The sequence below is a fragment of the Nerophis lumbriciformis genome, linkage group LG07 (assembly GCF_033978685.3).
Source record: "Nerophis lumbriciformis linkage group LG07, RoL_Nlum_v2.1, whole genome shotgun sequence".
Classification (NCBI taxonomy): Eukaryota; Metazoa; Chordata; class Actinopteri; order Syngnathiformes; family Syngnathidae; genus Nerophis; species Nerophis lumbriciformis.
In genome coordinates, this window is record NC_084554.2 from 50,856,145 (window position 1) to 50,879,735 (window position 23,591).

Genomic DNA, 23,591 nt, shown 5'->3' on the forward strand with positions numbered 1-23,591 from the left:
CGAGCGGGAAACATCTGGCTTAGATTGAGCGTCTTTCCCGGCCGCCAGGGTGGAATTCCTGCGGCGTGGCGACATGACATTATTTATTTGTTTTGTACAGTCCTCCCTCGCCTTTCTGGAAAGCCGGGAACGCGACCAGGGAACGGAATGTTTCTCCGCTTCCGCTCGGGAACGTTCAACTCCCTACCAGCAGGAGGCGCTCTTTTCAAGTCAATTTGTTGTCTTGTCGGCGTCCGTACACACACACACACACACACACACACACACATCATCACACTTTATGAACAGAACATAAACCACGTGTTCCCCTGAAGGCCGCATTTTGAAGAATGAAATGTTTATTCTTCACATTTTTATTCATTAAAGGAGACTTTTTTTTTTGGTTTATCTTGTTATGCATTCTAACTCGTAAAATACAGCTAGTACAAGGTGGCTAACAATGGCAGCTAAAAGGGGAACACAATTGTGCCTTTTAAAAAACATCCAAAAAAGTCAACAATTCTCTATTTACATGTCGTGAATTTATATTAAGCATTAGCAATGTTGTTATAATAAGTGCTAACGCAGTTTTAGCCGCGCCAGGACAGAAAGCTCATTGTTAGGACTGTGACTCTTTGGGCACCTAACGATTCTTTCCGATTCAGATTCCGGGGCTGATGATTCGATCCAAAATGTATTTTCGATTCGACACGACCTCGATTCAAACTACTGTTATTTGGTATTAAAATTATAATGAAACTTTTTCAACGGGTTAGAAAGGTTCCCCCCGGTTCCGTGGAGATGGCCTAAAAACATATTTTGAAAAACAAGATTTTAATTTAAAAAAAAAAGTTTTTGAAATGTGTGAATCGATTTAAAATCAGCATGAATAAAACGGAAGCTTCTAAAACTTGTAAGTCATCCTCCTTATATTCAGGTTCAAAAAAATATAAGTTTTTGGATCATTATTTGTACCAAAGTAGTCTTTGTTGTCTCTCATCAAGTCTGCCATGATTAGTAGTCTTGTTGTTGTTGAAGGAAATAGTGAACGTTAATTAACACGTATGCTTAAAATGATCAAAATACACGGAAAAATAAACACTTTAAAAATATATATTTTGTAAGGATTATGATGAATAATTCATGTCAAGGGGAAGATATTAACATCCCATCAGTCTTTATTCCAGCAGACCTTGTACAGTAAGTGATTGCTTTATTATGTTTCTATATCTGGTTTAGCACTTAGCAATACTGCTACATGATGCTTAGTGTTTGACGAACGCTTCTAAAACTTGTCGGTCATCCTCCTTATATTCAGGTTCAAAAAATATATTAGTTTTTGGATCATTATTTGTACCAAAGTAGTCTTTGTTGTCTCTCAAGTCTGCCATGATTAGTAGTCTTGTTGTTGTTGAAGGAAATAGTGAACGTTAATTAACACGTATGCTTAAAATGATCAAAATACACGGAAAAATAAACACTTTAAAAATATATATTTTGTAAGGATTATGATGAATAATTCATGTCAAGGGGAAGATATTAACATCCCACCAGTCTTTATTCCAGCAGACCTTGTACAGTAAGTGATTGCTTTATTATGTTTCTATATCTGGTTTAGCACTTAGCAATACTGCTACATGATGCTTAGTGTTTGACGAAAGCTTCTAAAACTTGTCGGTCATCCTCCTTATATTCAGGTTCAAAAAATTTGAAGTTTTTGGATAATTATTTGTACCAAAGTAGTCTTTGTTGTCTCTCAAGTCTGCCATGATTAGTAGTCTTGTTGTTGTTGAAGGAAATAGTGAACGTTAATTAACACGTATGCTTAAAATGATCAAAATACACGGAAAAATAAACACTTTAAAAATATATATTTTGTAAGGATTATGATGAATAATTCATGTCAAGGGGAATATATAAACATCCCATCAGTCTTTATTCCAGCAGACCTTGTACAGTAAGTGATTGCTTTATTATGTTTCTATATCTGGTTTAGCACTTAGCAATACTGATACATGATGCTTAGTGTTTGACGAAAGCTTCTAAAACTTGTAGGTCATCCTCCTTATATTCAGGTTAAAAAAAATAGAAGTTTTTGTATCATTATTTGTACCAAAGTAGTCTTTGTTGTCTCTCAAGTCTGCCATGATTAGTAGTCTTGTTGTTGTTGAAGGAAATAGTGAACGTTAATTAACACTGTGGAAGTTGCTTCCCAGACACAGCACCAGAGCCAAGCGTGCAGTTTTTAACCAGGTTTTAATGTACATAGATTTTATCACAAGTTTTCTCTCCAGCAGGGCGCGACTTTTCAGCCACGTCTGTATCCTCTCTCCCCTCCTGCTCCCGGCCGCTTACTGTTAAAGACAACCGATGATTAGATTAACACGTACCACCTGTGAAATCTAATCACCTGCCAGCTGTGTCTCGCCGTCAGCACATGCCCCGCCCCTATCCGATGGTGCTCGTCCTCAGCACCATAGACAGAGGCGGTGACCTTTGCTCCTGCAGGCGCGTTGGCCACACCTCCCTCCATAAACACGTACGCTTAAAATGACCAAAATACACGAAAAAAAGCACTTTAAAAAATATATTTTGTAAGGATTATGATGAATAGTTCATGTAAAGGGGAATATATAAACATCCCATCAGTCTTTATCCCAGTGAGAGAAGACATTGTACAGTAAGTGATTGTTTTATGGTGTTTATCCATCTTGTTTAGTGCTTAGCAATACTGCTACATGATGCTTAGTGTAGATGAAGCTGCATCTGTTCAGCAAACTTGTAGGTCATCCTCCTTATATTCAGGTTCAAAAATAGAAGTTTGTGGATCATTATTTGTACCAAAGTAGTCTTTGTTGTCTCTCATCAAGTCTGACATGATTATTAGTCTTGTTGTTGTTGAACGTTAATTAGTTAATACGACGCCGTATGCTTAAAAGGAGCAAAATATGTAAATATTACATGTTATTATGAATGTTACTACATTACATATATACTCAAATAAAACCTTAATGGAGGTGTGTGAATGTTTTTAGAGCACTTTATAGGTGGAATAGAGCGACTCACATTAGCTCCATTGTTAGCTGACTTTTGCTATTATTTATTTACAAGTTAGAATGCATAAAAAAGGAAACACATTTGAGTCTTCAACAATGTAACCTGACTAACATTTACTGCAAATGTAACAAAACTAACTTATCGGTTGTTGCAGTAAAGCACAAGAAAAAAAAAAAAACCCTTCTGATGTTTGCTGAACTAAGAAGCACGAGTGACTTACAGTCGAGTTTTTCATGGCGATGGTCTGAGCGTGGAACTTTAGTGCTACTTGAGAGGCGTATTCATGTGGGCCCCATAGACAAAGATCAATAGATATTTTCAAAAGAAGTCCTTTAACACCCGCGTGATCTCATCTGATATCTCAGCACTAGTAAGTTAAAGTTAAAGACTGTCTTGGATTGGTTCCATCCTGAAGGAAGCACGAACTAAACAAGAGCAGACTTGTACAAATCATCAAAGATAGATACTGTTCACTGTCTTATGGACACAAATATATAATACTCCCATAACGATAGTAGTTTTTATTCCATTGATATAGATATTTATTTCATCAGACCACAGAACTTTCCTCCAGAAGGTCTTATCTTTGTCCATGTGATGTCAGATGAAACAAAAATTTAGCTGTTTTGCCACAATACCCAGCAATGTGTTTGGAGGAGAAAAGGTGAAGCCTTTAATCCCAGGAACACCAAACCTACCGTCAAGCATGGTGGTGGTAGTATTATGCTCTGGGTCTGTTTTGCTGCCAATGGAACTGCTGCTTTACAGAGAGTAAATGGGACAATGAAAAAGGAGGATTACCTCCAAATTATCCAGGACAAGCTAAAATCATCATCCCGGAGGTTGGGTCTTGGGCGCAGTTGGGTGTTCCAACAGGACAATGACCCCAAAACACAGTAAAGGAATAATAATAATAATAATAATAGCTGGGATTTATATAGCGCTTTTCTAAGTACCCAAAGTCGCTTTACATGTAGAACCCATCATTCACACCTGGGGGTGGTAAGCTACTTTCATAGCCACATCTGCCCTGGGGTAGAATGACGGAAGCGTGGCTGCAATTTGCGCCAATGGCCCCTCCGACCACCACCTATCATTCATCATTCAATTCACCGGTGTGAGTGGCACCGGGGGCAAAGGGTGAAGTGTCCCGCTCAAGGACACAACGGCAGCGATTTTTGGATAGTAAGAGGCGGGGAGCGAACCTGCAACCCTCAGGTTTCTGGCACGGTTGCTCTACCCACTACGCCATGCCGCTGCATTTAACATAATGCCCTTTTTTGCTGCTTCAACACAGCTCAATCAACACAGAAAAAGGTAAAGTGAAATAACTTAGTTGTTAACTGTAGGTCAATAATGCTTGTCTTTCTCTCAGACAGACACACACACACCGCACAGTGAGCTAACGTTACGGCTAAATCAGGCTAGAATGAAGGCTTTAGAATGGCCTTCCAAAGTCCTGACTTAAACGTGTGGACAATGCTGAAGAAACAAGTCCATGTCAGAAAACCAACACATTTAGCTGAACTGCACCAATTTTGTCAAGAGGAGTGGTCAAAAATTAAACCAGAAGCTTGTGGATGGCTACCAAAAGAGCCTTATTGCAGTGAAACTTGCCAAGGGACATGTAAGCAAATATTAACATTGCTGTATGTATACTTTTGACCCAGCACATTTTCAGTACACCCATAATAAATTCATAAAAGAACCAAATTTCATGAATGTTTTTTTGTGACCAACAAGTATGTGCTCCAATCACTCTATCACAAAAAAATAAGAGTTGTAGAAATGATTGGAAACTCAAGACAGCCATGACATTATGTTCTTTACAAGCAGGGTTTCCCGCAGCGCTTTGTTGTTAAGGCGGCCGCCTTAACAACAAAGAGCCACCGCCTAAACTAACGGAGCGGTAACAGCCAATCAGCAGTGCGTATTCAGAGCGCATAAAGTCAGTTCTCACGGCACAGGCAGAGAGGAGAGACGGTGTGGTGAGCAGATAGGTGTTTAGCAGGTAAGCTTAAGGCAGCGGACTCTCCCCAAATTATAATAAACACCTCCCAGTCCTCAACTCAACTACTAGTAACATCACTATTAGCCCGTTGACGTTCTAGAAACATAAGCGGCAGCTCAGCTCGCTCGCAGTCCTTGAGGTGAAGGCTAATTAGCTTTTAGCGTAACGTTAGCTCACTGTGCGGTGTGTGTGTCTGTCTGAGAGAAAGACAAGCATTATTGACCTACAGTTAAAAACTAAGTTATTTCACTTTACCTTTTTCTGTGTTGATTGAGCTGTGTTGAAGCAGCAAAGAAGGACATTATGTTAAATGAAGAGTTTCTGTCTCTGATAGTTGATATAATAACGCAACTGCATCATAAAGCCTACATGAACTCCATGGTGTTCAGGGATGAATAGTCTCTCCTATTGCTATTGTACTATATTTTTCAGCTATAGTTACATTAATCATTAGTAATGTAGCAGCCTAGTTTTGAATGGCAGGGTCCCTGCTATCATTTGTTGATAAAAAATATGACATTTACACAATAAAAATCAACTACAGGCTTCCCAAATGCTGTTATAAATTAAGCATGATGAGTTGAGCATTGTGGACTTGGAGAAGGCATTTGACCGTGTCCCTCGGGAGGTCCTGTGGGGAGTGCTCAGAGAGTATGGGGTATCGGACTGTCTGATTGTGGCTGTCCGCTCCCTGTACGATCAGTGTCAGAGCTTGGTCCGCATTGCCGGTAGTAAGTCGGACACGTTTCCAGTGAGGGTTGGACTCCGCCAAGGCTGCCCTTTGTCACCGATTCTGTTCATAACTTTTATGGACAGAATTTCTAGGCGCAGTCAAGGCGTTGAGGGGATCCGGTTTGGTGGCTGCAGGATTAGGTCTCTGCTTTTTGCAGATGATGTGGTCCTGATGGCTTCATCTGGCCAGGATCTTCAGCTCTCGCTGGATCGGTTCGCAGCCGAGTGTGAAGCGACTGGGATGAGAATCAGCACCTCCAAGTCCGAGTCCATGGTTCTCGCCCAGAAAAGGGTGGAGTGCCATCTCCGGGTTGGGGAGGAGACCCTGCCCCAAGTGGAGGAGTTCAAGTACCTAGGAGTCTTGTTCACGAGTGAGGGAAAAGTGGATCGTGAGATCGACAGGCGGATCGGTGCGGCAACTTCAGTAATGCGGACGCTGTATCGATCCGTTGTGGTGAAGAAGTAGCTGAGCCGGAAGGCAAAGCTCTCAATTTACCGGTCGATCTACGTTCCCATCCTTACCTATGGTCATGAGCTTTGGGTTATGACCGAAAGGACAAGATCACGGGTACAGGCGGCCGAAATGAGTTTCCTCCGCCGGGTGGCGGGGCTCTCCCTTAGAGATAGGGTGAGAAGCTCTGCCATCCGAGGGGAGCTCAAAGTAAAGCCGCTGCTCCTCCACATCGAGAGGAGCCAGATGAGGTGGTTCGGGCATCTGGTCAGGATGCCACCCGAACGCCTCCCTCGGGAGGTGTTTAGGGCACGTCCAACCGGTAGGAGGCCACGGGGAAGACCCAGGACACGTTGGGAAGACTATGTCTCCCGGCTGGCCTGGGAACGCCTCGGGATCCCCCGGGAAGAGCTGGACGAAGTGGCTGGGGAGAGGAAAGTCTGGGCTTCCCTGCTTAGGCTGCTGCCCCCGCGACCCGACCTCGGATAAGCGGAAGAAGATGGATGGATGGATGGAGTTGAGCATATGTCAACATTGGCCCCACTTTTAACAATTTTTTTCAGACGCTTTTTGCAAACGCTAGTAAGTCGTTCATTTCACTTAGTAAGTCATTATTTTGTCATTATTGTGACTTAGTAAGTCATAATAATGACATACTTAGTATCTCAGGTAACTAGGACTCGTATATCGCCATTCAGCGATGAGGTGGAGACGTGATGGTGACAGGCCGAGTTACCCACCCCCTTCCCCGTCCGTCCGCCTGTCACGCCTCCCCCTGGAGAGACACCACCTTAACTAACACATTTTCTGGGGGAAACACTGTTTACAAGTGTATGTAAACCTTTGATCGTGACTGTATGTATATATGTATAAAGTATAAATTGTATACGGTATGTATATATGTATAAAGCATATATAATTACTGTATATATTTGGTTTTTGGGTGTTTTTTGTAGGGAGATTTGGCTGATTGAATGTGTGGAATTAGTGCTGCAGGCCAGTAAAAAAAAAAAAAAAAACAGAAAAAAAAAGCAGCTGCAGGCTAGAAATGGTGTCCATGCTGCACTTTGGACATCTGTGATGCAAAATCTCTCGGTGGCGCTTGACACATGTTCTCTTATCAAGTCTGGACAAAGTCCACTGTCTTGCTGCTGTTTGTGCAGCATTCTGTTGTCAATAGTAAATGATAATGTTTGTTGTTTCGCTCTTTGTGCTGAGGTGGCGATGGATGCTTCCTGTCCTACCCCGACGGAAGGACAGCGATGCACCATTTAGGTCTGGGTTCCGGCCGCGCTGTCTCGTCTCAGCCCTCGCACTGCTCTCCTTCACTCGGCCACCTTTCCCCCCCCCTTCGGCGGCCTCGTGGTCTTCCTCCGTGCGCTGCACAAACTGGGATTAACCTCTGGCCATTGTTTCTGCCCGTTGAGCAGGATTAGCAAATCAATGTGTCAGGTGGGCTGCAGTCAAGAGACAATGACCCACTTCTGACACCCTCCGGTCCCTCCCATCCTGCTCCCGGCCGCCTCGCCGCAGCTTTTAATTAAAAAGACTTTGCTGAGCTGGCACTCTGCGCTCCCTTGAGGACGCCTCGCCGCTTTGTTTGCTTTATTTCATTTCTGTGAAAAGTCATGCACGGGTACGAGCGCGGGGGGTCTGGAGCACGGCGGTCTTTGCGGCAAAGTGGTTCATTCGCTCTGCGTGCAGGGAGGGGACGTGATAAGATGTCTTCTCCCTTATCCTTGTCACACTGTCCTTGTAACTTCTTTTTTTGACGTAATTGCTCCATGTTGCGGCCTGAAGCTTGCTGACATTGCATAACAGCTGATAAGAGGCAGCGTGCAGGTCACACTCCCCCTACAAGTCCTTTGGCCGCCTCATACTTGCCAACCTTGAGACCTCCGAATTCGGGAGATATATTGATATTTATATTTATAGCTAGAATTCACTGAAATTAAAATATTTCTTATATTTATATATATTTATTTATTTATGTATTTATTTATTTATTTATATATGTATGTATGTATATATATATGTATATATATGTATGTGTGGGAAAAAAATCACAAGACTATTTCATCTCTACAGGCCTGTTTCATGAGGGGGGGTTTCCCTCAATCATCATATATGTATATATATATATTAGTACAGTAATGAAAACACAGTTCTACTAACCATTATTATATATACCGTATTTTCCGCACTATTAGCCGCACCTAAAAACCACAAATTTACTCAAAAGCTGACAGTGCGGCTTATAACCCGGTGCGCTTTATATATGGATTGATATTAAGATTCATTTTCATAAAGTTTAGGTCTCGCAACTACGGTAAACAGCCGCCATCTTTTTTCCCCGTAGAACAGGAAGCGCTTCTTCTTCTACGCAAGCAACCGCCAAGGTAAGCACCCGCCCCCATAGAAGAGGAAGCGCTTCTTCTTCTACTGTAAGCAACCACCCGCCCCCATAGAAGAAGAAGAAGAAGCGCGCGGATATTACGTTTCATTTCCTTTGTGTGTTTACATCTGTAAAGAACACAAAATGGCTCCTACTAAGCGACAGGTTTCCGGTTCATGAAAAGACGCAATCTCTCCATCCGCACACGGACTACTATTTCACAGAAACTGCCTAAAGACTTTCAAGAAAAGCTGGCTACTTTCCGTGCATATTGTAAAAACAAGATAGCTGAAAAAAAGATCCGGCCAGAGAACATTATCAACATGGACGAGGTTCCACTGACTTTTGATATTCCTGTGAACCGCACTGTGGATACAACGGGAGCACGTACGGTGAATATTCGCACCACAGGGAATGAGAAGTCATCCTTCACTGTGGTTCTAGCTTGCCATGCTAATGGCCAGAAACTTCCACCCATGGTGATATTCAAAAGGAAGACCTTGCCAAAAGAGACCTTTCCAGCCGGCGTCATCATAAAAGCTAACTCGAAGGGATGGATGGATGAAGAAAAGATGAGCGAGTGGTTAAGGGAAGTTTACGCGAAGAGGCCGGGTGGCTTTTTTCACGCAGCTCCGTCCATGTTGATATACGACTCCATGCGCGCCCACATCACGCTGGTTTTTTAATATATTATTAAAGTTTGACTGACCTACCTGACTGTTTTTTTGACATTCCCTTTAGCGCAGTTAGATGCGGCTTATAACACCGGGCGGCTTATAGGTGGACAAAGTTTTGAAATATGCCGTTCATTGAAGGCGCGGTTTATAACCCAGGGCGGCTTATGGTGCGGAAAATACGGTAATAATATACCATTGTTGGTATATTCATTATTCCTAATTTCTCTGTTTACATTTTCACACTTTGCCCAATTTTCTTACACTTTATGAAGCATTTCTTACATTTTCCTTATTTTTAAGAGCTTATTGTTCAGTGTTCAATGTGATTTTACTATTTTGTTGACATTGTTTGAGTGTTTTCCATGCTTGTGTTGACATTTCCCGCCTGCCTTGATAGCTGAGGGATAATAATCACAGGAAGTTGCATTTCTATAGGTCATAAAAAATTTCAATAATTATTGATATCGACCGATTTATTAATAATATTAAAAAAATTACTGCATAATGAAAATTTATTTCCATAGTTAAACAAGAATAACAGGGCAAATTAATGTTACACAGCCGTTATTTCCTGCCACTAAACCTGCAGAAAATAGTTATTCTCAGGTTTCTCTGTTTACATTCTCACACTTTGCCCAATTTTCTTACATTTTATGAAGCATTTCTTACATTTTCCTTATTTTTAAGAGCTTATTGTTAAGTGTTCAATGTGATTGTACTATTTTGTTGACATTGTTTGAGTGTTTTCCATGCTTGTGTTGACATTTCCTGCCTGCCTTGATAGCTGAGGGATTATAATCACAGGAAGTTACATTTCTAATACATAATATTCCCCTGCTCCTTATTTTCTACAGGTCATAAAAAAATTAAATAATTATTGATATCGAAAGATTTATTAATAATATTTAAACAATTACTGCATAACAAACATTAATTTCCATAGTTAAACAAGAATAACAGGGCAAGTTAATGTTACACACCCGCCACTAAACCTGCAGAAAATAGTTCTTCTCAGGTTTCTCTGTTTACATTTTCACACTTTGCCCAATTTTCTTACACTTTATGAAGCATTTCTTACATATTCCTTATTTTTAAGAGCTTATTGTTAAGTGTTCAATGTGACTCTTGCCTTGATAGTTGAGGGATTATAATCAGAGGACCATTAGAAATAAAATCCAGTATATTTTCCACAGAAAATGTCAATGATAGATATTGACCGATATAAAACACTTACATCGTGATACGGTTTTCAACCGTATCGCCCAGCCGTACCAAAACCTGTGTTGAACAATTCTAAAGCTGTGTTTTGCTCGCACAGTAGTTCACGATAAACTTGTACAAAAGCAAACAATAAGAAAAATGGCCGGTATCTTCAGTTACTGTCAAAGGGACGGCGTTTGATTCTCTAACCTTTGCTGTTCAACTCACATTTTGTCTTTAGAGTGCACGTTCAACTCGTTCTCTCCTCAGGAGCTCCTTTTCCCTGCCTTTTGCCTCTCAAAGGATCGATTGTTTTTTATCGCTGATGCTGCACTTCTCCTCACAGGATGCATCTTCACTGGGGAAGGTCATGTGACCGCGTTTATCGATGCGGAATGTTTGACAAGTGTTGGCGTTTCGCTGGACGACTTCTTCTAAAACCTTGATAGGATTTGGGAGCAAAGGCTCCACTAATTGTTGATTTATGCAAATGAGCTCTGATTGATTACGTCCTCCGGCTCAGTGGCTTTCTCTCTCTCACATGCAATCATTAAAATAATAATATTAGCGTGTGTGAAAGGCTTTCCTTTCTGCTCCGTTTGTTGTCTCATGTTTCTTTTCGTGTCTTCAAAGTCATCCAAAAGAACACAGCAAGCTACAAAATGACGTAATAGCAGTACACTGACGTCATCCTACTGCCAGCAGCCTTGGTATTGTTACATGTGAGACGCATTACATTGTCTGTGCAGCCGTGTTGTGCTTTGGTGACCTCTGGTGGCGTAATACAATATTGCATCCATTTACTTTTCCATGTTGAGGCTCACATTTTGTTCTTTTGTATAAAAAATTAAAAAAAGAAAGTTAGATATTAGGAAAATGAAAGACTAATTGTGTTGACTGAGTGTAAAAATAAAACTACAATTATTAATAAATAGATTAAAGTTAGTCAATAAATCTTTTACCTATTTTCAATTAATAAAACAATTTCTGTTAGGAATCATTTCTTGTTTTGAGCAATGCTTGATTGTTTTGTATAAACAGTTTGGCGGATGCCCGGTGTGCGACCGGGTGGTGGTCTTTCTACCTCCTAAGGCAAACCTGGGCAAAATACGGCCCATTAAGAATTTCAGTCCGTTCTACATAATTATTTTAGACCTTTAACATCGTAAGACTCTTGAACGCATCATAATTATCCCCTCAATTCCCCCCAAAAATGGATTAACTCGCTGGAATATAAAGACAATATAATATACATCCATAAACCTGGATGCATATGCAAAAGTGCAATATATTTATCTGTACAGTAATCTATTTATTTATATCTGCACCTTATTGCTTTTTTATCCTGCACTACAATGAGCTAATGCAGAGTGGGCGGGGTTTGTTTTCAGAGCAGCCAGCCCCAAGCGCATGGCGTCAGGAACAGATGCGGAAGCAGATTTTCACTTGATAATATATCATAATGTAGGTGTTTATTACACTTTGCATTGATATTTTGCCGTTTGTTACATTTTTGTTGTGTTTTGCTTGATTGTAAAAGACACAAAACTATCAAGGAGCTGGTCTGAGAAGTAAAAGAGGAGCGATGTTCATATGTTCTTAATATTCAGTGTTTTATTGTTCATAGTTAATATTGTAAATCCCACGTAGAAGAGGAGCGAGGTTCATATGTTGTTAATATTCAGTGTTTTATTTTTCATAGTTAATATTGTAAATCCCACCAGAAGAGGAGCGAGGTTCATATGTTATTAATATTCAGTGTTTTATTGTTCATAGTTAATATTGTAAATCCCACGTAGAAGAGAAGCGATGTTCATATGTTATTTTCAGTGTTTTATTGTTCATAGCTAGTATTGTAAATCCCACGTAAAAGAGGAGCTATGTTCTTAATATTTAGTGTTTTATTGTTCACAGTTAATATTGTAAATCCCACGTAGAAGAGGAGCGATGTCATATGTTGTTAATATTCAGTGTTTTATCGTTCATAGTTAATATTGTAAATCCCACGTAAAAGAGGAGCTATGTTCTTAATATTCAGTGTTTTATTGTTCATAGTTAATATTGTAAATCCCACGTAAAAGAGGATCTATGTTCTTAATATTCAGTGTTTTATTGTTCATAGTTAATATTGTAAATCCCACGTAGAAGAGAGCGAGGCTCATATGTTGTTAATATTCAGTGTTTTATTGTTCATAGTTAATATTGTAAATTCCACGTAGAAGAGAAGCGATGTTCATGTTATTTTCAGTGTTTTATTGTTCATAGTTGATATTGTAAATCCCACGTAAAAGAGGAGCTATGTTCTTAATATTCAGTGTTTTATTGTTCACAGTTAATATTGTAAATCCCACGTAGAAGAGTGATGTTCATATGTTAATATTCTGTGTTTTATTGTTCATAGTTAATATTGTAAATCCCACGTAGAAGAGGAGCGAGGTTCATATGTTGTTAATATTCAGTGTTTTATTGTTCATAGTTAATATTGTAAATTCCGCGTAGAAGAGAAGCGATGTTCATGTTATTTTCAGTGTTTTATTGTTCATAGTTAATATTGTAAATCCCACGTAAAAATAGGAGCGATGTTCATATGTTGTTAATATTGAGTGTTTTATTGTTCATAGTTCATGTAAATCCCACGTAGAAGAGAAGCGATGTTCATATGTTATTTTCAGTGTTTTATTGTTCATAGTTGATATTGTAAATCCCACGTAAAAGAGGAGCTATGTTCTTAATATTCAGTGTTTTATTGTTCACAGTTAATATTGTAAATCCCATGTAGAAGAGTGATGTTCATATGTTAATATTCTGTGTTTTATTGTTCATAGTTAATATTGTAAATCCCACGTAAAAGAGGAGGCATGTTCATATGTTGTTAATATTTACTGTTTTATTGTTCACAGTTAATATTGTAAATCCCACGTAGAAGAGGAGCGATGTCATATGTTGTTAATATTCAGTGTTTTATCGTTCATAGTTAATATTGTAAATCCCACATAAAAGAGGAGCTATGTTCTTATTATTCAGTGTTTTATTGTTCATAGTTAATATTGTAAATCCCACGTCGAAGAGGACCGATGTTCATATGTTAATATTCAGTCCCACGTAGAAGAGGAGCGATGTTCATATGTTGTTAATATTCAGTGTTTTATTGTTCATAGTTAATATTGTAAATCCCACGTAGAAGAGGAGCGATGTTCATATGTTAATATTCAGTGTTTTATTGTTTATAGGTAATATTGTAAATCCCACGTAGAAGAGGAGCGATGTTCATATGTTCTTAATATTCAGTGTTTTATTGTTCAGAGTTAATATTGTAAATCCCACGTAGAAGAGTGATGTTCATATGGTAATATTCTGTGTTTTATTGTTCATAGTTAATATTGTAAATCCCACGTAAAAAAGGAGTGATGTTTATGTTGTTAATATTTACTGTTTTATTGTTCATAGTTAATATTGTAAATTCCACGTAGAAGAGGAGCGATGTCTTGTTGTTAATATTCAGTGTTTTATCGTTCATAGTTAATATTGTAAATCCCACGTAGAAGAGGAGCGATGTCATGTTCTTAATATTCAGTGTTTTATTGTTCATAGTTAATATTGTAAATCCCACGTAGAAGAGGAGCGATGTTCATAAGTTGTTAATATTCAGTGTTTTATTGTTCATAGTTAGTCAGATTTTTACAGCTAATTGTGTATATATAATGTATACACATTGGCCCCCCTCAGACACATTTTTTCTCTCAATGTGGCCCCCGAGTCAAAATATTTGTCCTAAGGCGTCCGAAGCAAGGCACTAATGAAGCCGCTGCTGTGTTGTGTGCAGATCGTCATGAGCGCCATGAGCGGGCTTCTCAAGAGGAAGTTTGAGGAGGTGGACAAGGACCCGTGCTACTCCTCGCCCTCGCCCTCCTCCCTCTCGTCGGCCTGCTCCGCCTGGGACTCTGAGGGCGAGAGCTGCTACTCCGACACTCTGGATTCCACGCCCAGCAACCCCGGCTCGCCGGCAACCGCACAGTTCACGGGTAAGTTCAACGCTGCAGGGGGGGAAATGTTTTTTTTTTCAAAATAAAGCTATGGAATGCTGAAGGAATTTCCTGCTTCTTTTTGGAATGTTGTCCCTCATTCACAATGTAAGACAAGAACACGTTATGCATTCTAATTCGTAAATAAATATTAGCTAAAATGGGCAAATTATGACAAATTAATTTTCCGGACTATGGAGCGCACCGATATATACGCCGCAGCCACTACATTTTAGGGAAAAATATTTTTCCATATATTAGCCGCACTGGACTGTAAGACGCAGTTTTTGAAATGAGTTATTTACAAAGAAATATTCCGTAAATGCTTATTTAAATATTGTATTTTCCGCACTATAAGGCGCACCTAAAAACCTCCAATTTCCTCAAAAACTGACAGTGTGTCTTATAATACGGTGCGCCTTATATATGGACCAATATTGAGCCACAACAGGTCTCGCAACTTCTACGGGGGAATTTGAAGTCGGCGGCTGCTTACCGTAGAAGAAGAAGTGCTTCTTCTACGGGGGAAAATAAAGTCGGCGGCTGCTTACCGTAGAAGAAGAAGAAGCGCTTCTTCTACGGGGGAAAATGAAGTCGGCAGCTGCTTACCGCAGAAGAAGCGCTTCTTCTACGGGGGAAAATGAAGTCGGCGGCTGCTTACCGTAGAAGAAGTGCTTCTTCTTCTACCGTAGAAGAAGAAGCACTTCTTCTACGGGGGAAAATGAAGTCGGCGGCTGCTTACCGTAGAATAAGAAATGCTTCTTATTCTATGGGGGGAAATGAAGTCGGCGGCTGCTTTCCGTAGAAGAAGAATGGCTTTTTCTTCTACGGGGGAGAATGAAGTCGGCGGCTGCTTACCGTAGAAGAAGAAGCGCTTCTTCTACGGGGGAAAATGAAGTCGGCGGCTGCTTACCGTAGAAGAAGAAGTGCTTCTTCTATGGGGGAAAATGAAGTCGGCGGCTGCTTACCATAGAAGAAGCGCTTCTTCTTCTACGGGGGAAAATGAAGTCGGCGGCTGCTTACCGTAGAAGAAGAAGCGCTTCTTATTCTACGGGGAAAATGAAGTCGGCGGCTGCTTACCGTAGAAGAAGCGCTTCTTCTACGGGGGAAAATGAAGTCGGCGGCTCCGTACCGTAGAAGAAGAAGTGCTTCTTCTACGGGGGAAAATGAAGTCGGCGGCTGCTTACCGTAGAAGAAGAAGCGCTTCTTATTCTACGGGGGAAAATGAAGTCGGCGGCTGCCTACTGTAGAAGAAGAAGCCCTTCTTCTACGGGGGAAAATGAAGTCGGCGGCTGCTTACCGTAGAAGAAGAAGAAGCGCTTCTTCTTCCATGGGGGAAAATGAAGTCGGCGGCTGCTTACCGTAGAAGCAGAAGAAGCACTTCTTCTACGGGGGAAAATGAAGTCGGCGGCTGCTTACCGTAGAAGAAGAAGCGCTTCTTCTTCTACGGGGGAAAATGAAGTCGGCGGCTGCTTACCGTAGAAGAAGAAGCGCTTCTTCTTCTACGGGGGAAAATGAAGTCGGCGGCTGCTTACCGTAGAAGAAGAAGCGCTTCTTCTTCTACGGGGGAAAATGAAGTCGGCGGCTGCTTACCGTAGAAGAAGAAGCGCTTCTTCTTCTACGGGGGCAAATGGAGTCGGCGGCTGCTTACCGTAGAAGCAGAAGAAGCGCTTCTTCTTCTACGGGGGAAAATGAAGTTGGTGGCTGCTTCTTCTTCTTCTACGGGGGAAAATGAAGTCGGCGGCTGCTTACCGTAGAAGAAGTGCTTCTCCTACGGTTGAAAATGAAGTCGGCGGCTGCTTACCGTAGAAGAAAAAGAGGCTCTTCTTCTTCTACGGGGGAAAATTAAGTCGGCGGCTGCTTACCGTAGAAGAAGAAGCGCTTCTTCTTCTACGGGGGCAAATGGAGTCGGCGGCTGCTTACCGTAGAAGCAGAAGAAGCGCTTCTTCTTCTACGGGGGAAAATGAAGTTGGTGGCTGCTTCTTCTTCTTCTACGGGGGAAAATGAAGTCGGCGGCTGCTTACCGTAGAAGAAGTGCTTCTCCTACGGTTGAAAATGAAGTCGGCGGCTGCTTACCGTAGAAGAAAAAGAGGCTCTTCTTCTTCTACGGGGGAAAATTAAGTCGGCGGCTGCTTACCGTAGAAGAATAAGAAGTGCTTCTTCTATGGGGGAAAATGAAGTCGGCTGCTGCTTACCATAGAAGAAGAAGAAGCGCTTCTTCTTCTACGGGGGAAAATGAAGTCGGCGGCTGCTTACCGTAGAAGAATAAGAAGTGCTTCTTCTATGGGGGAAAATGAAGTCGGCTGCTGCTTACCATAGAAGAAGAAGAAGCGCTTCTTCTTCTACGGGGGAAAATGAAGTCGGCGGCTGCTTACCGTAGAAGAATAAGAAGTGCTTCTTCTACGGGGGAAAATGAAGTCGGCTGCTGCTTACCATAGAAGAAGAAGAAGCGCTTCTTCTTCTACGGGGGAAATTAAGTCGGCGGCTGCTTACCGTAGAAGAAGAAGCGCTTCTTCTACGGGGGAAAATGAAGTCGGCGGCTGACAAGACACTCATAAACGTGTTAGCATATTTGCTAACGCTAATGACGCCATCTTGATTACATTACGACAGCGCGTGCATGGAAACCCTCCTACAGACATCACACATGGGACTGCTCAGTAAGTGTGAATAGTTTTAGTTACATTGTAAAACTTACAGTGACGCATGAAGAATCCATACGAGTAGAAACGCTATGTAGTCCGGAATTTACGGTAAGAAATACATACGTGTTCTTGACTCTCATAAATAAGGGTTGTGAATGACAGGCACAATTCTCCCCCAAAAAGTGTAGCTCCCCTTTAACGCTTCAGGGCCTTCATCCATTGGCCGTTAGGGGACAGGCCTGCTGGGGGGGGGGGGGGGGTCAGGAGGGCGGGTGTCAGTGGGGCAAACTGTTGCGAGGCTTCCAGGATGGCGAGGGGCCGGCAGCCAGGAAGAGTAACATGGCCGCTTGCCAAGCGATTTGAAACACACACAGAGTGTTGTGTGAAGGACGCCATCCAACCAGCACAGGTGCTGAAGGAGGCCATGGGGGAGGGGGAGGGGGGCAGGAAGCAGAGCGCTCTGACTTTTACAAGCTCAAATGTGTTATTTTAGCACTCATGTGTTGTTTCCCAGCACACAACCAATGTTGTGCACATATGAAAGTAGATAATGTTGTGTACATGTGAAAGTAGATAATGTGTACATGTGAAAGTAGATAATGTTGTGTACATATGAAAGTAGATAATGTGTACATGTGAAAGTAGATAATGTTGTGCACATATGAAAGTAGATAATGTGTACATGTGAAAGTAGATAATGTTGTGCACATATGAAAGTAGATAATGTTGTGTGCATATGAAAGTAGATAATGTTGTGTGCATATGAAAGTAGATAATGTGTACATGTGAAAGTAGATAATGTTGTGTACATGTGAAAGTAGATAATGTTGTGCACATGTGAAAGTAAATCATGTTGTGCACATATGAAAGTAGATAATGTTGTGTACATATGAAAGTAGATAATGTTTACATATGAAAGTAGATAATGTTGTGTACATATGAAAGTAGATCATGTTGTGCACATATGAAAGTAGATAATGTTGTGTACATGTGAAAGTAAATAATGTGCACATGTGAAAGTAAATAATGTTGTGCACATGTGAAAGTAGATAATGTTGTGTACATGTGAAAGTAGATAATGTTGTGCACATATGAAAGTAAATCATGTTGTGAAAGTAGATAATGTTGTGTACATGTGAAAGTAAATCATATTGTGCACATGTGAAAGTAGATAATGTTGTGTACATGTAAAAGTAGATAATGTTGTGCACATGTGAAAGTAGATAATGTTGTGTACATATGAAAGTAAATCATGTTGTGCACTTGTGAAAGTAGATAATGTTGTGCACGTGTGAAAGTAGATAATGTTGTGTACATGTGAAAGTAGATAATGTTGTGTACCGGTACATGTGAAAGTAGATAATGTTGTGTACATGTGAAAGTGGAAGAATGGCCGTGCGCGACCCGAGGGTCCCTGGTTCAATCCCCACCTAGTACCAACCTCGTCATGTCCGTTGTGTCCTGAGCAAGACACTTCACCCTTGCTCCTGATGGGTGCTGGTTAGCGCCTTGCATGGCAGCTCCCTCCATCAGTGTGTGAATGTGTGTGTGAATGGGTAAATGTGGAAGTAGTGTCAAAGCGCTTTGAGTACCTTGAAGGTAGAAAAGCACTATACAAGTACAACCCATTTATCATTTATTTATTTACATATGAAAGTAATAGTGTGCACATATGAAAGTAGATCATGTTGTGCACATATGACAGTAGATAATGTTGTGTACATATGAAAGTAGATAATGTTGTGTACATGTGAAAGTAGATAATGTTGTGTACATGTGAAAGTAAATCATGTTGTGCACATATGAAAGTAGATAACGTTGTGTACATATGAAAGTAAATATGTACATATGAAAGTAGATAACATTGTGCACATATGAAAGTAAATATGTACATATGAAAGTAGATAATGTTGTGCACATGTGAAAGTAAATAATGTTGTGCACATGTGAAAGTAAATAATGTTGTGCACATGTGAAAGTAGATAATGTTGTGTACATGTGAATGTAGATAATGTTGTGTACATATGAAAGTAGATAATGTTGTACACATGAAAGTAAATCATGTTGTGCACGTGAAAGTAGATAATGTTGTGCACATGTGAAAGTAGATAATGTGTACATGTGAAAGTAGATCATGTTGTGTACATGTGAAAGTAAATCATGTTGTGCACGTGTGAAAGTAGATAATGTTGTGTACATATTAAAGTAGATAATGTTGTGTACATATGAAAGTAGATCATGTTGTGCACATATGAAAGTAGATAACATGTACATGTGAAAGTAGATAATGTTGTGTGCATATGAAAGTAAATCATGTTGTGCACATATGAAAGTAGATAATGTTGTGTACATGTGAAAGTAGATAATGTTGTGTGCATATGAAAGTAAATCATGTTGTGCACATATGAAAGTAGATAATGTTGTGTACATGTGAAAGTAGATAATGTTGTGTACACATGAAAGTAAAGCATGTTGTGCACATGTGAAAGTAGATAATGTTGTGCACGTGTGAAAGTAGATAATGTTGTGTACATATGAAAGTAGATAATGTGTACATATGAAAGTAGATAATGTTGTGCACGTGTGAAAGTAGATAATGTTGTGCACATGTGAAAGTAGATAATGTTGTGCACATGTGAAAGTAGATAATGTTGTGTACATGTGAAAGTAAATCATGTTGTGCATATGTGAAAGTAGATAATGTTGTGCACGTGTGAAAGTAGATAATGTTGTGTACATATGAAAGTAAATCATGTTGTGCACATGTTAAGGTAAATACTGTTGTGCACATATGAAAGTAGATAATGTTGTGTACATGTGAAAGTAGATAATGTTGTGTACATGTGAAAGTAGATAATGTTGTGTACATATGAAAGTAGATCATGTTGTGCACAGATGAAAGTAAATCATGTTGTGCACATATGAAAGTAGATAATGTTGTGTACATTTGAAAGTAAATAAAGTTGTGTACATATGAAAGTAGATAATGTTGTGTACATGTGAAAGTAAATCATGTTGTGTACATGTGAAAGTAGATAATGTGTACGTGTGAAAGTAAATGATGTTGTGCACATATGAAAGTAGATAATGTGTACATATGAAAGTAGATAATGTGTACATATGAAAGTAGATAATGTTGTATACATATGAAAGTAAATCATGTTGTGCACATGTGAAAGTAAATCATGTTGTGCACATGTGAAAGTAGATAATGTTGTGTACATGTGAAAGTAAATCATGCTGTGCACATGTGAAAGTAGATAATGTTGTGTACATGTGAAAGTAAATGATGTTGTGTACATATGAAAGTAGATAATGTGTACATATGAAAGTAGATAATGTTGTGTACATATGAAAGTAAATCATGTTGTGCACGTGTGAAAGTAGATAATGTTGTGTACATGTGAAAGTAAATCATGTTGTGCACGTGTGAAAGTAGATAATGTTGTGTACATGTGAAAGTAGATACTGTTGTGTACATATGAAAGTAGATAATGTGTACATATGAAAGTAGATAACGTTGTGTACATATGAAAGTAGATAATGTTGTGCACATGAAAGTAGATCATGTTGTGCACAGATGAAAGTAAATCATGTGGTGCACATATGAAAGTAGATAATGTGTACATTTGAAAGTAAATAAAGTTGTGTACATATGAAAGTAGATAATGTTGTGTACATATGAAAGTAAATCATGTTGTGCATATGTGAAAGTAGATAATGTTGTGCATGTGTGAAAGTAGATAATGTGTACATATGAAAGTAAATCATGTTGTGCACGTGTGAAAGTAGATAATGTTGTGTACATATGAAAGTAAATCATGTTGTGCACATGTTAAGGTAAATACTGTTGTGCACATATGAAAGTAGATAATGTTGTGTACATGTGAAAGTAGATAATGTTGTGTACATATGAATGTAAATCATGTTGTGCACATGTTAAGGTAAATAATGTTGTGTACATGTGAAAGTAGATAATTTTGTGCACATATGAAAGTAGATAATGTTGTATACATGGGAAAGTAAATCATGTTGTGCACGTGTGAAAGTAGATAATGTTGTGTACATGTGAAAGTAGATAATTTTGTGCACATATGAAAGTAGATAATGTTGTGTACATGTGAAAGTAGATAATTTTGTGCACATATGAAAGTAGATAATGTTGTGTACATATGAAAGTAGATAATGTTGTGTACATATGAAAGTAGATAATGTTGTGTACATATGAAAGTAAATCATGTTGTGCACGTGTGAAAGTAGATAATGTTGTGTACATGTGAAAGTAAACCATGTTGTGATCTGTGGTCATGTGTTTCCATAAGGGGGAACAAGTGTTGAGGAACTAGTGTTGTGCTGGTAGAAGAATGCTGAGCTCAGAAGAAGTGGAATGTCTTCTTGCAGCCGACATGTGCTTCCACTTTGATGGCGACTCTGCATTCTTTTCCACACAAAAAGACCTTTGACCTCTTGCCTGTTTGTGGGAAACGTGTGTTCCTTCTCGGCGTTTGCACTTGTCGTTTGAGTCAAGTTTCAGCTCTTTGTGTTGATGTTTGAGTGTAGCATGGTGAGGTTGGCAGATCAATTATTACATTGATCATTGATTGAATCAGAGGAGATCTTCTCCTTTGTTGCACCTCTAAGGCTTCATGGGTGGAGATTGTCGCCCCCTTGTGGCCATTTAACGCAGTACACCTTGCACTTTATTACTCTGTTGTCTAGGATACTTTCAATCACAGTGGAGGGGCGGGGTTAAGCTCACTGCAGGCTGTTGATTGGTCCAAATACAATCCTTCATTCTGACAAAATAAACACAATATTTATCCAATTGTTTATGTGATACAGTCAAAAGTGATCACCATAGACAAGTATTAGTTGCACAGTATAGGATTATATCGTTACATATTCTATATGACGATTAAAAGTCTTTCCTACCCCAAAAGAGACAAGCGGAAGAAAATGGATGGATGGGATAAAGTCGCTCCTATGCTCGTGTCCTGCAACACAACACAACGCTAGCGGCTAACGTCCCTTCACAGCGTGAAGCTGATTCTAAACCACTAATCCTCCCCTCCATTGCAGCAAATAAAGTATGTTACTTCCATGTAGTATTATCACTGGAGGACGAGCGCTCTTGAATGTAAACAAGGATGGGCGAATCGATAACAATATTGACTGTAACGATACCAAGTATCAGTATACAGTCGATACAGTGGTTACATCGATATGTTTTATTATCACAAAATAGTTGTTGTTTTTTTGTTGTTTTTGTTTACAACCTCGGGAAATAAAGTACCCGGACACAGGAGGACTTGAAGGTAAAAACCAAGGGATTCAAATCAAAACCAATAGTCGTTTTTGTTTGTTTACTTATTTTGTAACATGGACTTTATTACGCTCAGAGTATTGTATGTAATAAAAGTAAATAACATAAGTATGTCATTGATATTGTTACACAAACATCGTGTGTTTTTGTCCGATTATAAGTGTAATAATTCAATGATTTTAAAAATGTGAAGTATCAATATTGGTATGATACTGCCACATAAAAACTACCTGGTGTCAAATCGATACCACGTTTGTAGGATCACTATAACTAATATGAACACCATAAGAATACATGTTTATTCCATTTGAGCAAAAGTGTAAATAGAAATTAAGATTATTGACAGTTTTGACAAAATAATACAACTGGAAATTACGCAATATATATGCATACTAAATTAGGAGTCTTTTGTAACCAGTTTTTAAATAATTATGTTATATTTATATACCAAATTTATTGTTGTATTATTGGAGAAAATAGCATGTACATACGTTGTTAAATGAGTTATTTACACAGAAATATTCTGTAAATATTTATTTACACAACTTGTTTCAAAACGGTGTCTGTGACAGGGCAGTTAAACGGCTGATCAAACAAAACAGAAGCCATGGTCATGGACCCACTAGCTGCGCAAGCTAGCTCTCCAATCATCCAAACAGACTCAACAACTCCCCGGTGACGTTTTGGTGAATTTACTGTGGAATTTGTGGAAACTGAAACGATACAAAAAGAATGCCATTGTAAGGTTAATGACACTACCACAGACGCTCGTAAACCTGTTAGCGTATTAGCTAACGCTAGCTTGATTACATTACGATAGCACGTGCGTGAAAACACTCGTACTGACATCACACATGGGACGGTTCAGTAAAAGTAAGAATTGTTTTAGTTATATTGTAATGGAGCGGCACTTCTACTTCCGGTTGAAAGCACTAAATGGAAGGACACTGCAGCACCTGCAGGGGAGAACTCGTCCATGCGACGTAAATGTACTATATAGATGGAGGTTTTGCTGGAAAAAACTATTCTGGGATCCAAAACAAACTTTTCAAAGGTGGCGTGTAAGAAGGAAGTTGATCAATTATTTCCTCTTGTGCGT

General features: G+C 39.6%; 1 protein-coding gene across 1 annotated transcript in view; it reads left to right on the forward strand.

Annotated features, from left to right (window-relative positions):
- csrnp1b (cysteine-serine-rich nuclear protein 1b) overlaps positions 1-23,591 on the forward strand; it is a 42,487-nt gene that overhangs the window by 8,033 nt on the left and 10,863 nt on the right. The window contains exon 2 of the mRNA XM_061964693.1: positions 14,326-14,524. Within this exon, the coding sequence (XP_061820677.1) occupies positions 14,326-14,524 (199 nt within the window). The remainder of the gene's footprint in view (positions 1-14,325; positions 14,525-23,591) is intronic.